Source organism: Pipra filicauda, unplaced genomic scaffold (genome assembly GCF_003945595.2).
Source record: "Pipra filicauda isolate LSUMZ 115617 unplaced genomic scaffold, ASM394559v2 scaffold4_size7858003_pilon, whole genome shotgun sequence".
Classification (NCBI taxonomy): Eukaryota; Metazoa; Chordata; class Aves; order Passeriformes; family Pipridae; genus Pipra; species Pipra filicauda.
The window spans coordinates 526264-542273 of record NW_024104643.1 but is presented as its reverse complement, the minus strand read 5'-3'; the positions used below and the strand labels follow the sequence as shown (position 1 = coordinate 542273).

At 36.9% G+C, this 16010-nt stretch overlaps 1 protein-coding gene across 13 annotated transcripts in view; it reads right to left on the bottom strand.

The window, feature by feature from the left end:
* PPFIA2 (PTPRF interacting protein alpha 2) overlaps positions 1 to 16010 on the bottom strand; it is a 324459-nt gene that overhangs the window by 51178 nt on the left and 257271 nt on the right. For 8 of the 13 annotated variants that reach the window (XM_039386745.1, XM_027747811.2, XM_039386744.1 and 5 more), the window contains 6 exons: positions 13679 to 13825; positions 12514 to 12648; positions 4221 to 4307; positions 3721 to 3804; positions 3235 to 3366; positions 1675 to 1737 (listed from right to left, as the gene is read on the bottom strand). In XM_039386745.1, coding sequence (XP_039242679.1) covers positions 1675 to 1737; positions 3235 to 3366; positions 3721 to 3804; positions 4221 to 4307; positions 12514 to 12648; positions 13679 to 13825 — 648 coding nt within the window. The remainder of the gene's footprint in view (positions 1 to 1674; positions 1738 to 3234; positions 3367 to 3720; positions 3805 to 4220; positions 4308 to 12513; positions 12649 to 13678; positions 13826 to 16010) is intronic. The other 5 variants (XM_027747817.2, XM_039386747.1, XM_027747828.2 and 2 more) reach the window with 1 other exon arrangement.

The window sequence follows — 16010 nt, the reverse complement described above, 5'->3', positions numbered from 1 at the left end:
TCCACTGCCTTGGCATTCTTGGGAAGAATACCTGGGTATGTTTTACCTTACAAGGTGGTATAGGACTCTACTACTTTACCACTAGCTGGAAGTGTTGGCAGGACAAGTTTGTCCTTGAAACTTCTTTTTTTCCTCTTATGAAGCCAGGGTGAGGAAAAGAACCAGCGCTGATTTGTGCACTGTGCCAGGCATAGTTCAGCATGTGACACACCATTTGCCATTTGCAAGATTACTGGTTGGACTTGGTGATCTTCAACCTTTTCCAACTTAAATGATTCTATGAGAGTATGAGATTGCATACTGGCCTTTTTATTTACTGATAGAGACACAGAGACAACTGCATTTTAGGTGATTTGTTGAACTACAGTTATACTTCTTGCTGTTGTTGAGTTGATGAAATTCAAATTGTACAAATAATTATCATCTATTAATAAAGTGAAATCAAAGAATATTAAAAGAAACTAAGAAACAATGTGGTATAAAGATATAACACTGCTGTTCCTACAGTTCAAAATGTTCAGTATTACAAAGTCCTAGCAAGGATAAGGATCTGCACCTAAGTAATATCAGATTCAGTAATTATTACTACCTAATTATTATTATTAATGAAACATTACTATAGTGTTATTAAAGTATTTCTTGATTGAATAGAATTACTGAGATGACTGATACTCTACTTGTAACATTTGCCAATTATTTAGAGATTATTAGTATCTGATTATTATATCCATTTGAAATTGCTACATCAGTTTCTTCATCAAAATGGAACACCTAAACCCTTCAAAGTGGGAAACAGAAGCTCTGGGTCAGAATATGCAGTGATGGACAAAGGATAATGGCTTTAAACTGAAGGAGGGTAGGTTTCAGATATTAGGAAGAAATTCTTTACTGTGAGGGTGGTGAGGCAGTGGAGCAGGTTGTTTAATCTTGCTGCCTTTCTACAGATTATCTGAATGTAGATGAAAATAACAACTTTTTGAATGCCTTGAAGGCCTTGATTTTGGATGCCATATGATATATTTATATTACTATCAAATGGAGCTATATTTTTATAATTCTATACACTTGCTTTTAAATGGATTTGATACATTGCAAAAACACTTCTGTGAATCTGAATACAGACATATTTCAGTATTCTACTGTGCTCAAGGAAAGAATAACTTCAAAAAAAACTCCTAGTATTTCAGATTGGGACAAATATTTATAATCTATTTGACTGATTCACTATATAGTGTTAGGGGTTAATTTGCAATGAATGAAGAAAGGCCACCTTCATCTATATTTAGCATAATGCCACTGCATCTGTTAAGAAGAATTTTATCAAGAAATTATATTCTTCACTATGAAAGTGCAACCAATTATGCATACATTTCTGTTAAATAAGACTTTTTCAGAATTAAAACTCATAGAACCAAAACTCCAGAGCCAGTGAAATTAATATGAATTTTGGTATTGAATTCCTGAGGCTAGGATATCAACCATGAAGTTAGCTCAGAACAATCACTAGAGACCTTCTAAGGCTACTTACAGCATTTGGGTAATTAAAGGAATTATCATTGATGTCAGGAAGATTTTACATGATATTTAGATAATTAATATACCATATGCATATGTCCAAATAATAAATATACATCTTTCAATAAATACAGATAATACCACAATATTCTATAGTACCTTGTCATGTAAGGACTCTTCCAGATTTTTCCTGAAACTTTCAGATTCTTGAATCAAAACATTCTAGAATGAAATGAAGAAAAAAATAAACAAGAAAGAAATTAGAGATATGCTAATATATCAGATATCAGTTTATACATGTAGTGTATATAGTCTCTGTGTACAAGTTTGCAAAGTTCATATACACTCGACTTTAAAATTCTTTAATGCTTCAGTTACATATTAAATTTTAAATGCTGGAGAGAATTCCAATGTGTAGGACCATGTGTTTTCTAGAACAGCAAAAGCTGCATCTTCATTCAGTTGAGCAACTGTCTTGTTCTTACACAGCTATTTCTCCCAGCTTCTTATTTTGACAAGCCTATTTCTTGCTCTGTACAACATTTTGTTTCAGTGATGTAAACCATTAAAACATCATCTGAGAGGTTCTGAAATATCCTTCTGAAAAAATACTGAAACATTCCCCTCAGATCAGACTGAAGGTGAATAAGAAGAGGGAGGGATTAAGGAGGGCAAATATAAATTTGGTCAGGGGCTTTGAATTTTGCAGGGCCACTTTGTCTCCTGCATTGGGTCTGGCTGAGCTGGAATTCATTTCCCCATAGCAGCCCTCACAGTGCTGTGCTTTGCATTGGTAGCTAGAAGGGTGTTGATAACACACCAGTGTTTTGGCTGCTGCTGAGCACAGCACCAGCACTGTAACATTCCTTCCTTGGTTGAGGGCAAGATCCTGGGAGGGAACCCAAGTAGTCCAGCTGGCCCAAACTGACAAAAGAGATGTTCCAGACCATGTGACGTTAACTCAGATATAAAAGCTGAGGCACAGAGCAGGAGGAGGGGCATTCACTGTCCGATGGCTGCCTGCTGAGAAAACGCCACATGTACCGAAGCCCTGCTTCTCGGGAGTGGCCAACCATCACTGCTCATGGGAAGTAGAGAATAAACCCTGCTATCTCTTGCTTCTGCGTGTGCAAGCTTCGCTTTGCTTTTTGCATTAAGTAACCTGCCTTATCTCAACCCACGAGTTGTTTACTTTTTTCCACCTTACTCTCTCCCCTGTCCCTCTGGGAAGGGGAGTGATAGGCAGGGCGTCCAGCCAAGGTCAACCCACCACATTGCCCATCATGGAAAACTTGTAAACAATATTCCCTCTCCAAGGGTAGATGCTCTTTCTTCTGTGGTGACAGCATTTTACACTTCCCAGAGGAAGTGAGGTAAAATCAGCAGGTTAAATAAGGATTGATAGCGCATCTGAAATGTGGTCATTCCTCAGTTCTTGTCTACTTCCTCTCATTGCCTCATACCCTCTCATGCATTGGTCCTTTACAAGCTCTTCATCAGATTCTTGGCTGATAAAACGAGAACTCAAAATGTTCAGCATATTTGCAGTACTTCTGGAAAGACACTTGAGCGCACTCTTGAATTAAGAGTTGAACGTGTAAGTTAGACCATATTTGTGGTAGTATTTGGTAATACAAAATCAGCCTCCATCCTCATAAAAGTAGAACATACAGCAAAATGTTTATTAAGATAAACCTTATACTGCTCTTTGCACTGTACCTTTTCTTCAAGTGCTGCCATTCTCTCTTTTAAGTGTAGTTGCAGACGCTCATTGGATTCTGTCAAAAGTCTGTCTACAGTATCCGATAATCTTTTGTTGTGCTCCTCATTCATTTTTTCTCTTTGCCTTGCCTTTAATGTAGAAGAGACAGATTGGTAGGGTCCAAAATTAACCACTACAGACTCGCATCATTAAAAATTAATAAAAAAACATGGTAACTATAACCTCTAAAAAAATCCACTGGAAATGTAATTACAGTTAGTGATTAATGCACATTCATTTCTGTAACAGCAGAATACTTTCAACTCTGAAACTAGGTGTTAAGTAGTATATTAAGATGGGTAAGTAAAGTGGGAAGATGCTGCCATTATTGTTATAAATAAAACATTTACTAGTAGGTAGATTTGGGTGCTGGAGTGCATAATGTAGCACTATACCAACAAATTAAAAGAAAAGTGAACAGAAGATGTCTACAATACACATACTCTTTGAAGTTCCTGATTCTTCTCTTCAAGTTGAGCTTCTAAGTGTCTCATACGTTCCTCAATGTTTCCATGCCTTTCTTCCGCCTGTAAAAAAATAGAAATACTCTTTCTGTAATTTAAGTGACTTTGGAAGTTTTTGTCTCAGTAAAGTTTGAACAAAACATAAAGCAAGCTACTACTAACTGCAAACTTAGTTTTCCAAAAATAAATTTTATTTAAACAGGCAGCTGAACAGCATTGCTTGAAATGTGTCAGCTACAAAGGCCTGTTACATCCAAGCATCAGCAAAACATTGGAGTTATTTATGAGCAATGAAATCAGCCAAATGTAACATGCAGACTGTGCATGGTTTGAACACAAACCTGCCATCGTAAAATTGTAAGCTCCTGAAGCACTGAACTGCACGATGGTTGATTATCAATAAAAAAAAAGTCAAAGAAAATGAAAACAAATCAGATGGATTCTATTTAGCAATAGAAAGTAAAGTCCAGTAGGACTACCTTCCTACGTATGGAGATCATTTCTTGTAGTTTAGCTTCCATAACATATTGATAATCATCAGATGAGGTAGAAGAGGTTGGATCAGACTAACAAGTCAAGGAAAAGGAGAGGGACAAAATTGAAAAATCAGAACTAAAGACACTGACACTGAACAGAACACAGCACAGAATGCTTAAAAGAAAAGTGTGACTGAAAATTTAATACTTTTAACTGACAGATTTTTACATGGAATAAACTACACTGATACTTGGTGAATAAGATGCAGTTGATGTGGGGAAACTGAAAATAATGGAATGCTAAAAAAGCTATCAACCTACACATGGCGGTTCAAGGTTAGTGATGGCTGGCTGATGACATATTACTAGAGTGGATTCAAAGCAACACTGTCTAATCTAATGTTGGTGGGTTTTTTGTTTGTTTGTTTGTTTTTTAATTATGATAAACTGAACACCAGAACAGGACTCTCAGAGGCCAACATCAGAAATTCCTTTATAATTCTTCTATCATTTTCTAGGAATGAAAACAATGCATAAATACTAAAGTAATGGATAGGTCAGTTACACCACTATGCAATGTCATGGTACATTCCCTAATTTCTAGAAAACAGACAGAATGTCAAAAGAGGCAAGGCTCAAGCTTTCGTATTCCATTATAGAATACACTACATAAAGCCCTTTCATCCAAATAAACGATACAGTTTTTATCCCTTTGAAAGGATCCACCCTGGTGGATCTCTTTGGAAGATCAAGGTCATCAGATAAAAGAAGAACCTATAAACAAAAATTCATTAATAATAATGAAAAGTTTCTACTGAGTATAGAAGCGGTAATCCAACCAAACATTCATTACTAATTCTGACAGGAGTTGACCTTAATTAGGTCATTTGTTGCAAAACATGAATATTCATGTTACTGTCATATAAAACAAGTCTATGTTATCATTCAAAATTTTTAAAAAGCCCTTAAAGAAAGAGAAATGCTATATTGGTTTTGTTGCTATAGAAACAGGAATGTGCATAAGGCATACAGATAGTGCTACTGATGACTGAGTTGTGAGCTTGCGCTTGTCAAATCTATTTCACTCTGTCAGATTCACCCTCCCTGAAAAAGAGATCCTGAACTCCATCTTTACATGAGCAAACCTTAATATGCGCAAGAAATACTAATTTTACAACTGTATCTTTTTAGTGAGACTATTTTTCATAGTTTTATCTACTAATGATTCATCGGGATAATTAAGAATAGATACCAAAGTAATTCCAGATGTTCATAATAACTTAAAATTACTCAGAACTTAAACTCAGGAGTATTATCAGGACCAAAAGATCATACAGAAAAGAAGCCTGTGATCTAGAGATTTATAGATATAAGCTGTAGCTTTTGAGATGAAGATGAGAAAATCCTGCTTTGTATAAATACAAGAATATTGCTTAACTTTGAAGATCACTACTGTTCTTTTCAGATTAAGTATATTCACAAAACTCAGATTTTTGCAACGTTTAAGGGAAACTCTTTGTAACTAAACTAGTCTAAAAAGTTTAGTTACTGTTTCTGATCATGAAGGAGGCATAGTGCGATATGTTTGAACTTATTTATTAGCTGAAACTATTTTCTCTAATTATCATGACTTGGACCTGTGACAGTACCTCTATGATCTTCTTTAACTTATCTTTCAGTTTTATGTATTAGTTGGCTTCAGTACACCAGTGTTAATGCACTGCTTCCTCTCCCAACTGGGTAAATAAAAAGACAGGGTAGAGAAAGTTAAGTCCCTGTAATTGCAGAACAGCAGACCATGCTATGCCTTCCATGGAGGGACTAAATTTTATCCTGCTCTGTAGAAAATAGATTTTTCTTTTTTTTGAGTCCTGGCTGTACTATTGGTCCACGGCCTTCCCTTAATGCATCTCCTAGGGTCATGAGATGAATTGAAACCATCAAAGCTCAGAGAAAGCTTAAGTAATTCTACCTCTTTTGAAGCCATTTTCATTGAGGGAGACATAGAACCCACTGGGGCACCTTCCTAAAAAAATTAAACTCCTTAGAAGCTTCATTAGCTGACTGCAAACTTTAAAAGCAAGTTACTTAATCTTCACTGCTCCCATACACTTAATTACAGGTTAGTGCAAACTATGAAGATAACTAACTAATATGTCTAGGTTGGAAGGGATCTCATTTAAGTCTTCTGAAATGTGGTCGTGTCTGTCATAACTTGTCCTTGAAAAGACGGCCTGTCTAGTTAGCTGTGTAATTTACTCTTTTTCAAACTAAAAAGTAAATTTTTAGTCCAAACTGTGCCATACCTTATTCCTTTAGCAGGAAATGTCTTTTCAATGCATAAAATAATTGTGGTACTAGATCTAGCTCAGGAAGGTATATGTTTAAGGTATACGTAAATTATAGTTTTCAGTTATTTCACTAGAATACTAAAATGTTGATAAGTAAATTCTTAGTAAAAAAGTCTTCCTGAATGTATCTCAGAGTACCTGCACTTCATATTTCAGCATAAAAGGAAACAGAGCTGATCTCCCTATTCATCTCCCTTTACATCTCTTTGGTAGGATAGAAAGACTTGAAAATTAATTAAAATTCAATATGCCTTAGAATCAAAACAAATATCGTTATTCTAAACACTGCAAACGTATTAGAATATTTTATGTTTCTTATATGTACCCTTTGTTCTGAAAGTGTTATTCTGAACTACTCGAAAGGAATCAAGTTATTTTATAACCAAGATATTAAATAATTAGGCTTAAATTCTTATCTGGCAGAGAATAAGCACAAGTATGCAGACTTAGTACCTACCCTGGGCTCTAATGCTGTTTAGGGATTTTAACCACTCGTTATTACACACCAAATGCATGAGCAGCCCCTGCACCAGGGACATAAATCAAAAAGGTGTCCTCTGTAGGGGCCAGGGAGACAGAAGCACATGTACTCTTATCTTCTCTCACTTGCAGAAACCCACCTGCAGACAAAGAGCTCCAGTAACTGGTGTGCCTAACGGGAACATACTCCCAAAAATGAGGGTTTCAACACCTCCCATTGCCCTTTATGCTGAGAAAGGCTCCAACTTTGGTCTCAAAGGGACCCTCCAGACAAAAAAAACCCAGAAAATCAGCTGTTTGCTAAGGGATTTGCAAATCCTTCCTGCACAGACTTCCTCAGGCCACACTGTTACGATTGACACACCTGTGGCAGCTACATTTTTTTGTCATTCATGTATGTTATTCAGATGCAGACATTCCCACTGGAATTGGCTTTGAGAGACTTGGCAGCCTACCATAAAAGTATTGAATATCTCCATCTCTGCCTTGTTGTTTGAGGCACGAGGCAGAGGCTGAGACACCAGTGCTAGTTATGTTTCTTTTGCAGAATTTTATATACACGAGACAGAAGGGACGATTGTGGACTCTGAGGTTCATAAACAGAAGTTGGATTTCTTCCAACTTGTTTTACTAAGAGTTAATTGAGTTAAAAACTTTGTAAAGTGGAATTCACATGACATTGCTTGGCAGACCTTCCCCTACATTCTTCTTTTTAATATAAGACTTGCATGCCCGTTTGCTAGTACTCTGTACAGGAGGATTAGTAAGACACATAGTGTGGTATTCAGCAACTGTCATTTAAAGCATTTAGCCAGAACATTCAGTTATAAATAAATTTGGGAAATTGTGCATCTTAAACTGGATTAAAAATACATGGACAAAAACTTAACTACATCTGACCCCTATAAGAAACTAGCATGAGTCTTAATGCTCACTTTGCACTCTTTATGCCATGAAATAACAAAGAAATAGCCATTACAAACTAGTAACAGATGGGAAAACTTTGCATTGAGGGAACACCAAAGCAGCTTATGCTCTCTAACCCTGTTAAAACTCTGCTGATGCTCCTGCAGCTAATGTATCCACAAAAAAGATACTGCTTTCACATCGTCTGTTACTGTTGACACTGCACATTTCCTAGGTCTTTGCATCTTAGTCAAAAAAAAAAAAAATCCAATTTCAGATGTAGAAAGCACAAGTATAATACAGGTGCCAGAATTTTTCTTCCTTGTGCTGAGCTGCAGGAACAAATCTAAATTTTCTAATGGTACAAGCCAATTTCCCATGTTTTGAGACTGACTTTTGAACACCTGCAGTCTCCATATTTTCTACTGGCTTCTTATGGTATGCATTCTTTTGGCTATCTTTGGAATAAGGGAGTTATTCAAGAACAAAGAATGCATTATTGAACTGAGTTATGCAATTGAAGGTGAAAATGTGTGATCATATGCTCACAGTCTAACCTGTTACAAATGTGACAAAATGCATTGACTTAAATCTCCCCTTTTTCTAAGCACCAACCTTTCAGTGACTACATATTCACACATTCTTTCCCCTCCTTTTTTCCCCCACTACTTTCTATGCCTCCTAAATTTAATAAGCAATTCCTTCCATTTAGCTTTGTCAAATTTGCTTCTCTCATTTCTTCCTCCTATGAGGGCAAAATTTCCTGAGAAAAGGGAAGCACAATAAGAGGGGTGTTTTGAAAAGACAGGAATGTGTTGTAAATATGAAGTTTTCCTTGGCTTTCCTCTCCAATAAAGGGTTTTTTTTGTTTGTTTTTTTTTTTTAATTCATAAGAGGATTTATCAACTTCCTTCTCCAGATAACACATCATCTTGTCTCTCTCCCTTGTTCTCAGAGAGGTTTCTGTATGAATCACATCCGCTCCTTGCAGGGGAACTTCTTTCCCCTCCTTGCATCCTTTCCATTGCAGACCTTCTTTTTTTACTTTCCTGCATCAACAACATCCCCACACTGTCACAAAACAAGCGTTGTGTCTCACCGACCTTAACTCTCAAGTCATTTTTTTATCACCTTTAAAATTAACTGAAAGTGTTACTATGCTAAATGTGGTTTATTATGATTATGGTTTCCTCTTCTCCATCTCAGTGCTTCTCTAATGCAGCTGAAAAGCACAGTTGGTATTTCTGGTGAGCTTCATACAGGAATGATGGAGTAAAACGCTGACTGCTGTCTTGTGATCAGAGAAGTGACATGGTACCTCTGCTGCACAAGCACCCCAGGGGTGAGGGACTAGTAGGAGTGAGCAAATGGAAGTACATGGATTCTGGTCATCTCTACTAGACCCCTCCTTGAATACATGCAAGGAGAAACTGTTTGACAAACTAACCATTTGAAGATTCTGGATGCTCTAATGTCTGTCCCTTCTGAGGTAAATGAACACTTTACAGGATAAAGAAAGGTGTAGTTAATACTGGCAGGAAGTTCTTTCTTCTAGGAACTGCCTCTTCTCCAGGGCAGGCAAAGTGACCAATACCGTGAGAGTGAGTAGAAGGTGGCTCAATGAATCATGGCAACACCTAAATCTTGGGATACATGCTGAGAGCTGTGCTACTTGTCATGACCGGACAGATACCAGTGTGATGGCCAGGCAGGACAGCACAGTGTATGGGATCATGCTGTTCCAGGTTAGTCTGCCACAGGCTGACTAACCCTCCAGTTGCTCACCCAATGGGCAGAACATAGTGAAAACAAAGCCAAAGAAAAGTTCAAATGATTAATGTTAACTTATGGGTACTTATCCGAGTTCACTGTATAGTCCAAATTTTTGGAGTTCACTCCTTATGAATTAGTTTGGGCATGGAAAAGTAGCAAAAAGACATTCACTAGCTTATATACATAACCCCCCCAACCAACTAATTTTAAAAATTGAGAAGGATCTCAATCTATACCCTTCTTTAACAGAATTCCAACCCAGATTTATTATGAGCCAGAGTATAAAAAATTGAATGCAGAACTGCAACATGCATCTTTTACATCTGAGGAGGAAAAAATACACCCAAATCCAGAATATATTTGCTCTGTTTTGTCTCCACGTGTAAGTAATTGGTCTTATATTTTACCCACAGTGAAGCATAGTTTCCAGTTAACCCGTATTACTTTCCTTTAAAATACATGTAAAACATGTTAGGCTTAACTCACCTCTTTGATATGATTGTAACCTCACTAATCTCAGAGAAGCCACTTTCACTGAGGTAGTACAAAAGCAAGGAGAATCAGTTTTGATTTTTTCTTTTTTTTCAGCACAGAAAGGCTAACTCATTTGGGGGCTCATCTTTTATTCAGTATACATAGACATTGCAGTGATCACATTGCTCAGGTAGACGGATTTTGGCTAGTCTGAAGTCAGATAATTTGAATCCTACTGACAACATGTATGTTGGCATAAAGTTCAATCAAGGCAAAATTAATTCAACATTATTCAGCCCCTTAGGCAGGTCTTGCAGCTTTCATTGAATAGCTAGTGTGGTAAGACCAAACCAGCTAGCTAATTTAAAACTACATAAGTAAGCTGCAGTGACTACAGCACTGTCCTTGGTTCTGAGCTACATTTATGTGAGCCATTGAAAGAACTGGTCTTTAAACTTCAGAGCTGTCAAACCAGCACCTTAATAAGTTTGCAAAGTTTGCAAAGACATCGTATACAAGATATATAAACCACAGCCTTATTTGGCCTGTTGGCCAAATATGACCTTTTTCTTCATGTCATATATTCCAAGGCAGCACAATTTTAAATAAAATAAAAGTCTTCAGTTTTTCATGTAATTGTGAGAAATTAACAGAACCAGCATTACAATCTAACAGAGTTTCCTGCTGGGCAAAAACTTTGATCAAGTACATCAAAGCGAAATGGGGTGGAGCATCAGCTCTCTTTACTGCTCGCTAACCACATCCCATGAAATAATGTAAGAAGACAAACAGAGATGTATATTGCAGCTTTATGGTCACAGTAACAACAGTATCTCATGGAAGTCCCTGCATGTTCTGCACAGTTGAAATGGGATTTCTTTTTACAATATTTGTCATATATATGTTCAAGGAAAAACGCAGTTGCAAGAAAAGACATGCTTGAGACTGCAAAATACTTACTGATGGCTAATTGCTGGAGAACTTATTCAGGAAAAATCCTCTTAAAACAGAAAACATTTTTAAGCTACTGAGGGCATTAGAATATGTGATTACTTGCTGAACCAGAAACAACTGAAAAAAATTGTTAAAACGCCAAAGGATTTCTCTTATGTGCACCTAAGTTTTTATTAAAATGTAATGATATTTATTTGGTATTTCATGTAGCTCTTTTTGCTGATTATTCTTGGATTCCTCCCCACCTTTCCCCTAGTTTTCAGTCTTTCTTTCAGATTCCCACCCATTCATATAAACCTAAAGCGGACAGTACAAAATCTTGATCTTACCTTAATACAAAAGCCCCTCCCCTAACCCCCTCAAAAGCCTTCCTTTCTTTCTTTGCTTCTACCTCTTAACTAAATTATTTAAAAATCAGACTTTATTAGTGAGATGTTCACCACTTAAGGCTTCACTATAAATGGAAAAACATGAGAACTGGAAAAATCCATTAGATTTAAAAATAGCTCAATGCATAAATAATAAAAAGCATTCCTTAGCCATAGAGAAAGGAAAGCTTAGATAAATCCAAATTAGATGTAATACAATCTCTTAAATGCGTTTTTGTCTGATTTTAAGAGATAAAGAATAAACTTCATTATATGTCTTTACGAAGCTGATAATAATTGAGCTATAGTATTAATTACATGCGCACCTGAAAGGATTAGAGGCCAAATATGAAAACCATGCTAGTGAAAATTTACCTTTATCTTCTTATTTCTCTGTAAGATAGTAGCCATATAATAAATTTATCAGAAAAAACAGTGTGAAATCCTCTCAGGGTTTCACATTTGTTTTTGCAGATATATGATAAAAAGAATTATTCAAAATAAACCTTGTAAGAATGTACTGCAAGTTGTCTTCAGTTGTGCTGTACAAATGATCCCAGCTACCATGATTTGATTTTATTGCACTTATTGCAATGAAAATAAGTGTTGTTTATATACACGGTGGATGAAAGTGTCCAGAAGAACTAAGTACATGTAGGAATGGGACTTCCCTCACCCCTTTTTCCTTAAATTACAAATTCTTACACAGTAAAACGAATCCTTCGAGGGCAAGTAATGCTCATATGTATTGGAAATACACGACTCCTTTGTAAATATAGCCTAGGTTAATTTACAGGTAACTACTTTTCCTGCCACCAAAATGCTAAGAATTATAGACACAGCATTGAGACCATTCCTGGTTAAACTTGTGGCATATGTTTATCAGGAAGCGTTTTCTTCTTTCAAATCAGCTTGGTTTGTCCTTGAGGTGAGGAATCGGGATGCAAATCAGTGTTAAACAATGTGGCTTCTGAAGTGAGAAGTCAGTACCTTAGTCAGAGCTGCAATTCTCTGAGCCAGTTCAGCCTCCACTTCAGGTAGGGTTTCAGCCTTCCTCATTGTCTGCTGCAGCTTCTGTTCAGCCAGTTCTAGACGCTCTTGCAGCTGTCTGTTTTTGTCTTCCAACTGAAGGCCAAAGACAGATAAACAGGTACAAAAAAATAAAAACCAGAATTAAGATTTTTCCTTTCCTTACATTGGCAGCAATAAAAACTCAGATGCATGTACCTTACTTTTCCATTGTTGGGTGGGTTTTTTTCCTTGACAATTGAAAATACCTCTTAAAATAGTCTAAGGAAGCTGGCAGAAGCTGGAGAGTTTAAGTTCTGATGGTTTAATTTCCTTGAAGAGGTAGTCACGCACATATATACACACATACAGAGAGGGATGTATGCAAATGTGTGTAAATATATCTGCATACAGTTACAGAATTAGAGATTATCACATCATAGAGTCTAATTTCCTGTATAGCACTTTAAATTGCTTTAAGACATGCCAGGTGAAAAAGAAGTCTGATACTGAGGCTGAGTTTGAATTATACAGTATGAACTATATTCATTTCATGTTAACTTTCAGTTTATATTGTATTCTTCAAATAACAGTGTTTTATGTTCAGTTTACATTCCAGCTTTGCAATCACCATGGAAACAAAGTACCAAGAGAGAAAGCTGCAGTCATGTTACACACTTTTTAAAAACGTATTCACAGAGTGCTTAGCTTTGTAAAATTTTATTTGCACTCTACTTCTATGTGGAATCATCAGAATATATTCTATGCAAATTTTGATCTTTCCTGCAGAAGGCAATTTTTTTAGCTCAGACTATTTTTTTAAAAAATAAAATTCTGAAATTGTTACATAAGAATCAAAGATATTCCATTACTTAGGGGATATTATTGTGTGCATTTATGCAAGACACTATCAGAAAAGTTATTTTCCAACACTGAATGTACACATTGAAATTGTTATTCACAGTTCTAGTAGCTGATATAAAACTTAGAGATACTTAACAATTTAAGGTATTTTAGATTAACTAATCTGTTGATTAAAAATGAAAAGATTAAGCTAATGGAAATCTCCCACGGTAAATCTGCCCCCTTTTTTGCATTCATTGTCATTGTGTACAAAGAAAGCAACTGAATGATGCAGGTACCACACCTGACGTAGGATGGCTTCCTTGTTTGCCAGTTCATTTTCCAGCTTATCATTCATGTCATGTATGGAGGTGGATTCTCTCTGAGCACTGAGGTAGCGCTTCTCCAGCGTGGTTATTCTTTCTTCCATATCTTCCTTTTGTGCCATTGCCTAATGTAACAAAAAATCCCCCATCAAGAACCATGTAATAAAAATGCTACATAATTTTATACCAGTTTAATTTTCATGCTAACAGTAGACAGGGATGTAAGGTATGCTCAGCAGTAAATCTTTGATTTTAAAGAGAATTTATTTTCTTTTGGATTTTTGTAACTATGATATAGTAGCTTTTGAATACAGGAAACAGAAACAAACCTCATCTTTTGTATATTTTTCTAGTTTCTCTATTTTCCAATGAAAAAAATTATAGCAAACACAGCTCACATTTACTTGTTTGCTTCTTAAACAACAGCAGGCCTGATTAGAAAATTTAAAAACCGATTAGTTACATAATAGAAACATAGTACAGTGATATGGAGAAAAAAAGTATATGCGAATTGCTACTCTTATTCCTGGGTTCTGCTAAAATTTTCTTCTGAAGTACATATAGCAGGCATCCTGCGACATTGAAATTTCAGGAAAACAAGTGACCACGATGTTGGATACATAACATAACCATAGCATATACGTATGCTATCCATATACGTTATGGGTAGGACTTCTTTAAAATCTTTAGCTGGTTTTACTCATGTTTTAAAAGCTGCCTTCACTGAAGTCAATAGCTCTAATTTACCTAGATTATTCGTTACTCTATTAGACTGTTTATTTCTCTTCATTTAGTTTTAGTGAGAGTAAAAAATTTTATTTAAGTTGTGTCTGGCTCTTGAGAAGGCTTACATGTTGCCACATAATCTTTCACAATTAAAATATTTACTGATAAGCATGTCTTAATCATAATGTTACATAATTAGTATGATTACATTATGAAAGCAGTCTTGAAGTAAGCGAGATAATTTTCCTAGACATAAATGTACCCAAATAGCTAGTCCTAAAATGCACCATATTGAGGTGATCTTTTTGAACATTGCTGAAAAAAACAACATAAAACCCAGTAATTACATATGCAACTTGTTAAAATACACAGGAAACGAATTTCAATAACTTATCCAAGTTACACTATACTAAGCTACCCTTTTCTTGTTGTAGATATTTCATTTTCTGCATTGGGACAACTATCTTTTGTGGCTGTATGAAATCATGACAGGCACTACCACCTAAACATTTCACGGTAGATTTTGCACTGGCATTTGGTAATTATTCTACAGGCAAATGTACTAGTGGCCACTTTGCTAAGGAAGAAAAAAAATGAAAGCAAGTAAGCCTGTACCCGGTGTAAGAGAAACAGCAAGTGGCAATCAAGTGTCTGAGAGAGAGCAATATTTGCAAAAAGTTAAATAGAGTGGAAGTGTTAGAATGCCCTAGTGACCTAATGTAGCAATGGTGGAAAAGGAAAGCATCATAGCATCATAGAATTGTTAAGGTTGGATCATCAGGTGTCTAAGATCACCAAGTCCCACCCTAAATCTAGCACCACCACCACGTCCTCAAGTGCCATATCAACGTGTTTCTTGAACATTTCCAGGGATGGTGACTCCAACACTCTCTGGGGAACTTGTTTCAATGACTGACCATCCCTTCAGTGGATAAATGTTTCCTAATGCCCAATTAAAATCCACCCTAGCACATCTTCAGGCCATTTCCTCTTGTCTTGTCACTTGATACCTGGGAGAACAGACCGCTCACCTGGCTACAACCTCCTTTCAGGTACTTGTAGGGAGCAATAGGGTCTGCCCTGAGCCTCCTTTTCTCTGGCCTAGAAAACCCCAGCTGCCTCAGCTGCTCCTCATAGGACTTGTGCTCCAAACCCTTCACCAGCTTTGATGCCCTTCTCTGGACACACTCCAGCACCTCAATATCTTTCATGTAGTGAGAGGCCCAGACCTGGACACAGCACTCGAGGCGTGGCCTTACCAGCACCAAGCACAGAGGGACAATAATTTCCCTAGTCCTGCTGGCCACACTATTTCTGATACAGGCCAGGGTGCCACTGGCCTTCTTAGCCTGGGCACACTGGTGGCTGGGCACACATGTCCAGCTGGCTGTTGACCAGCACCTCCAGGTTCTTTTCCCCCAGGCTACTCTCCAGCCACTCTTCCTGAAGCCTGTAGTGCTGCCTGGGGTTGTTGTGGTCCAAGTGCAGGACCTGACACTTGACCTTATCGAACCTCATACCATAGGTCTTGGCCCACTGATCCAGCCTTTCCAGATCCCTCTGCAGAGCATTTCTACCATCCAG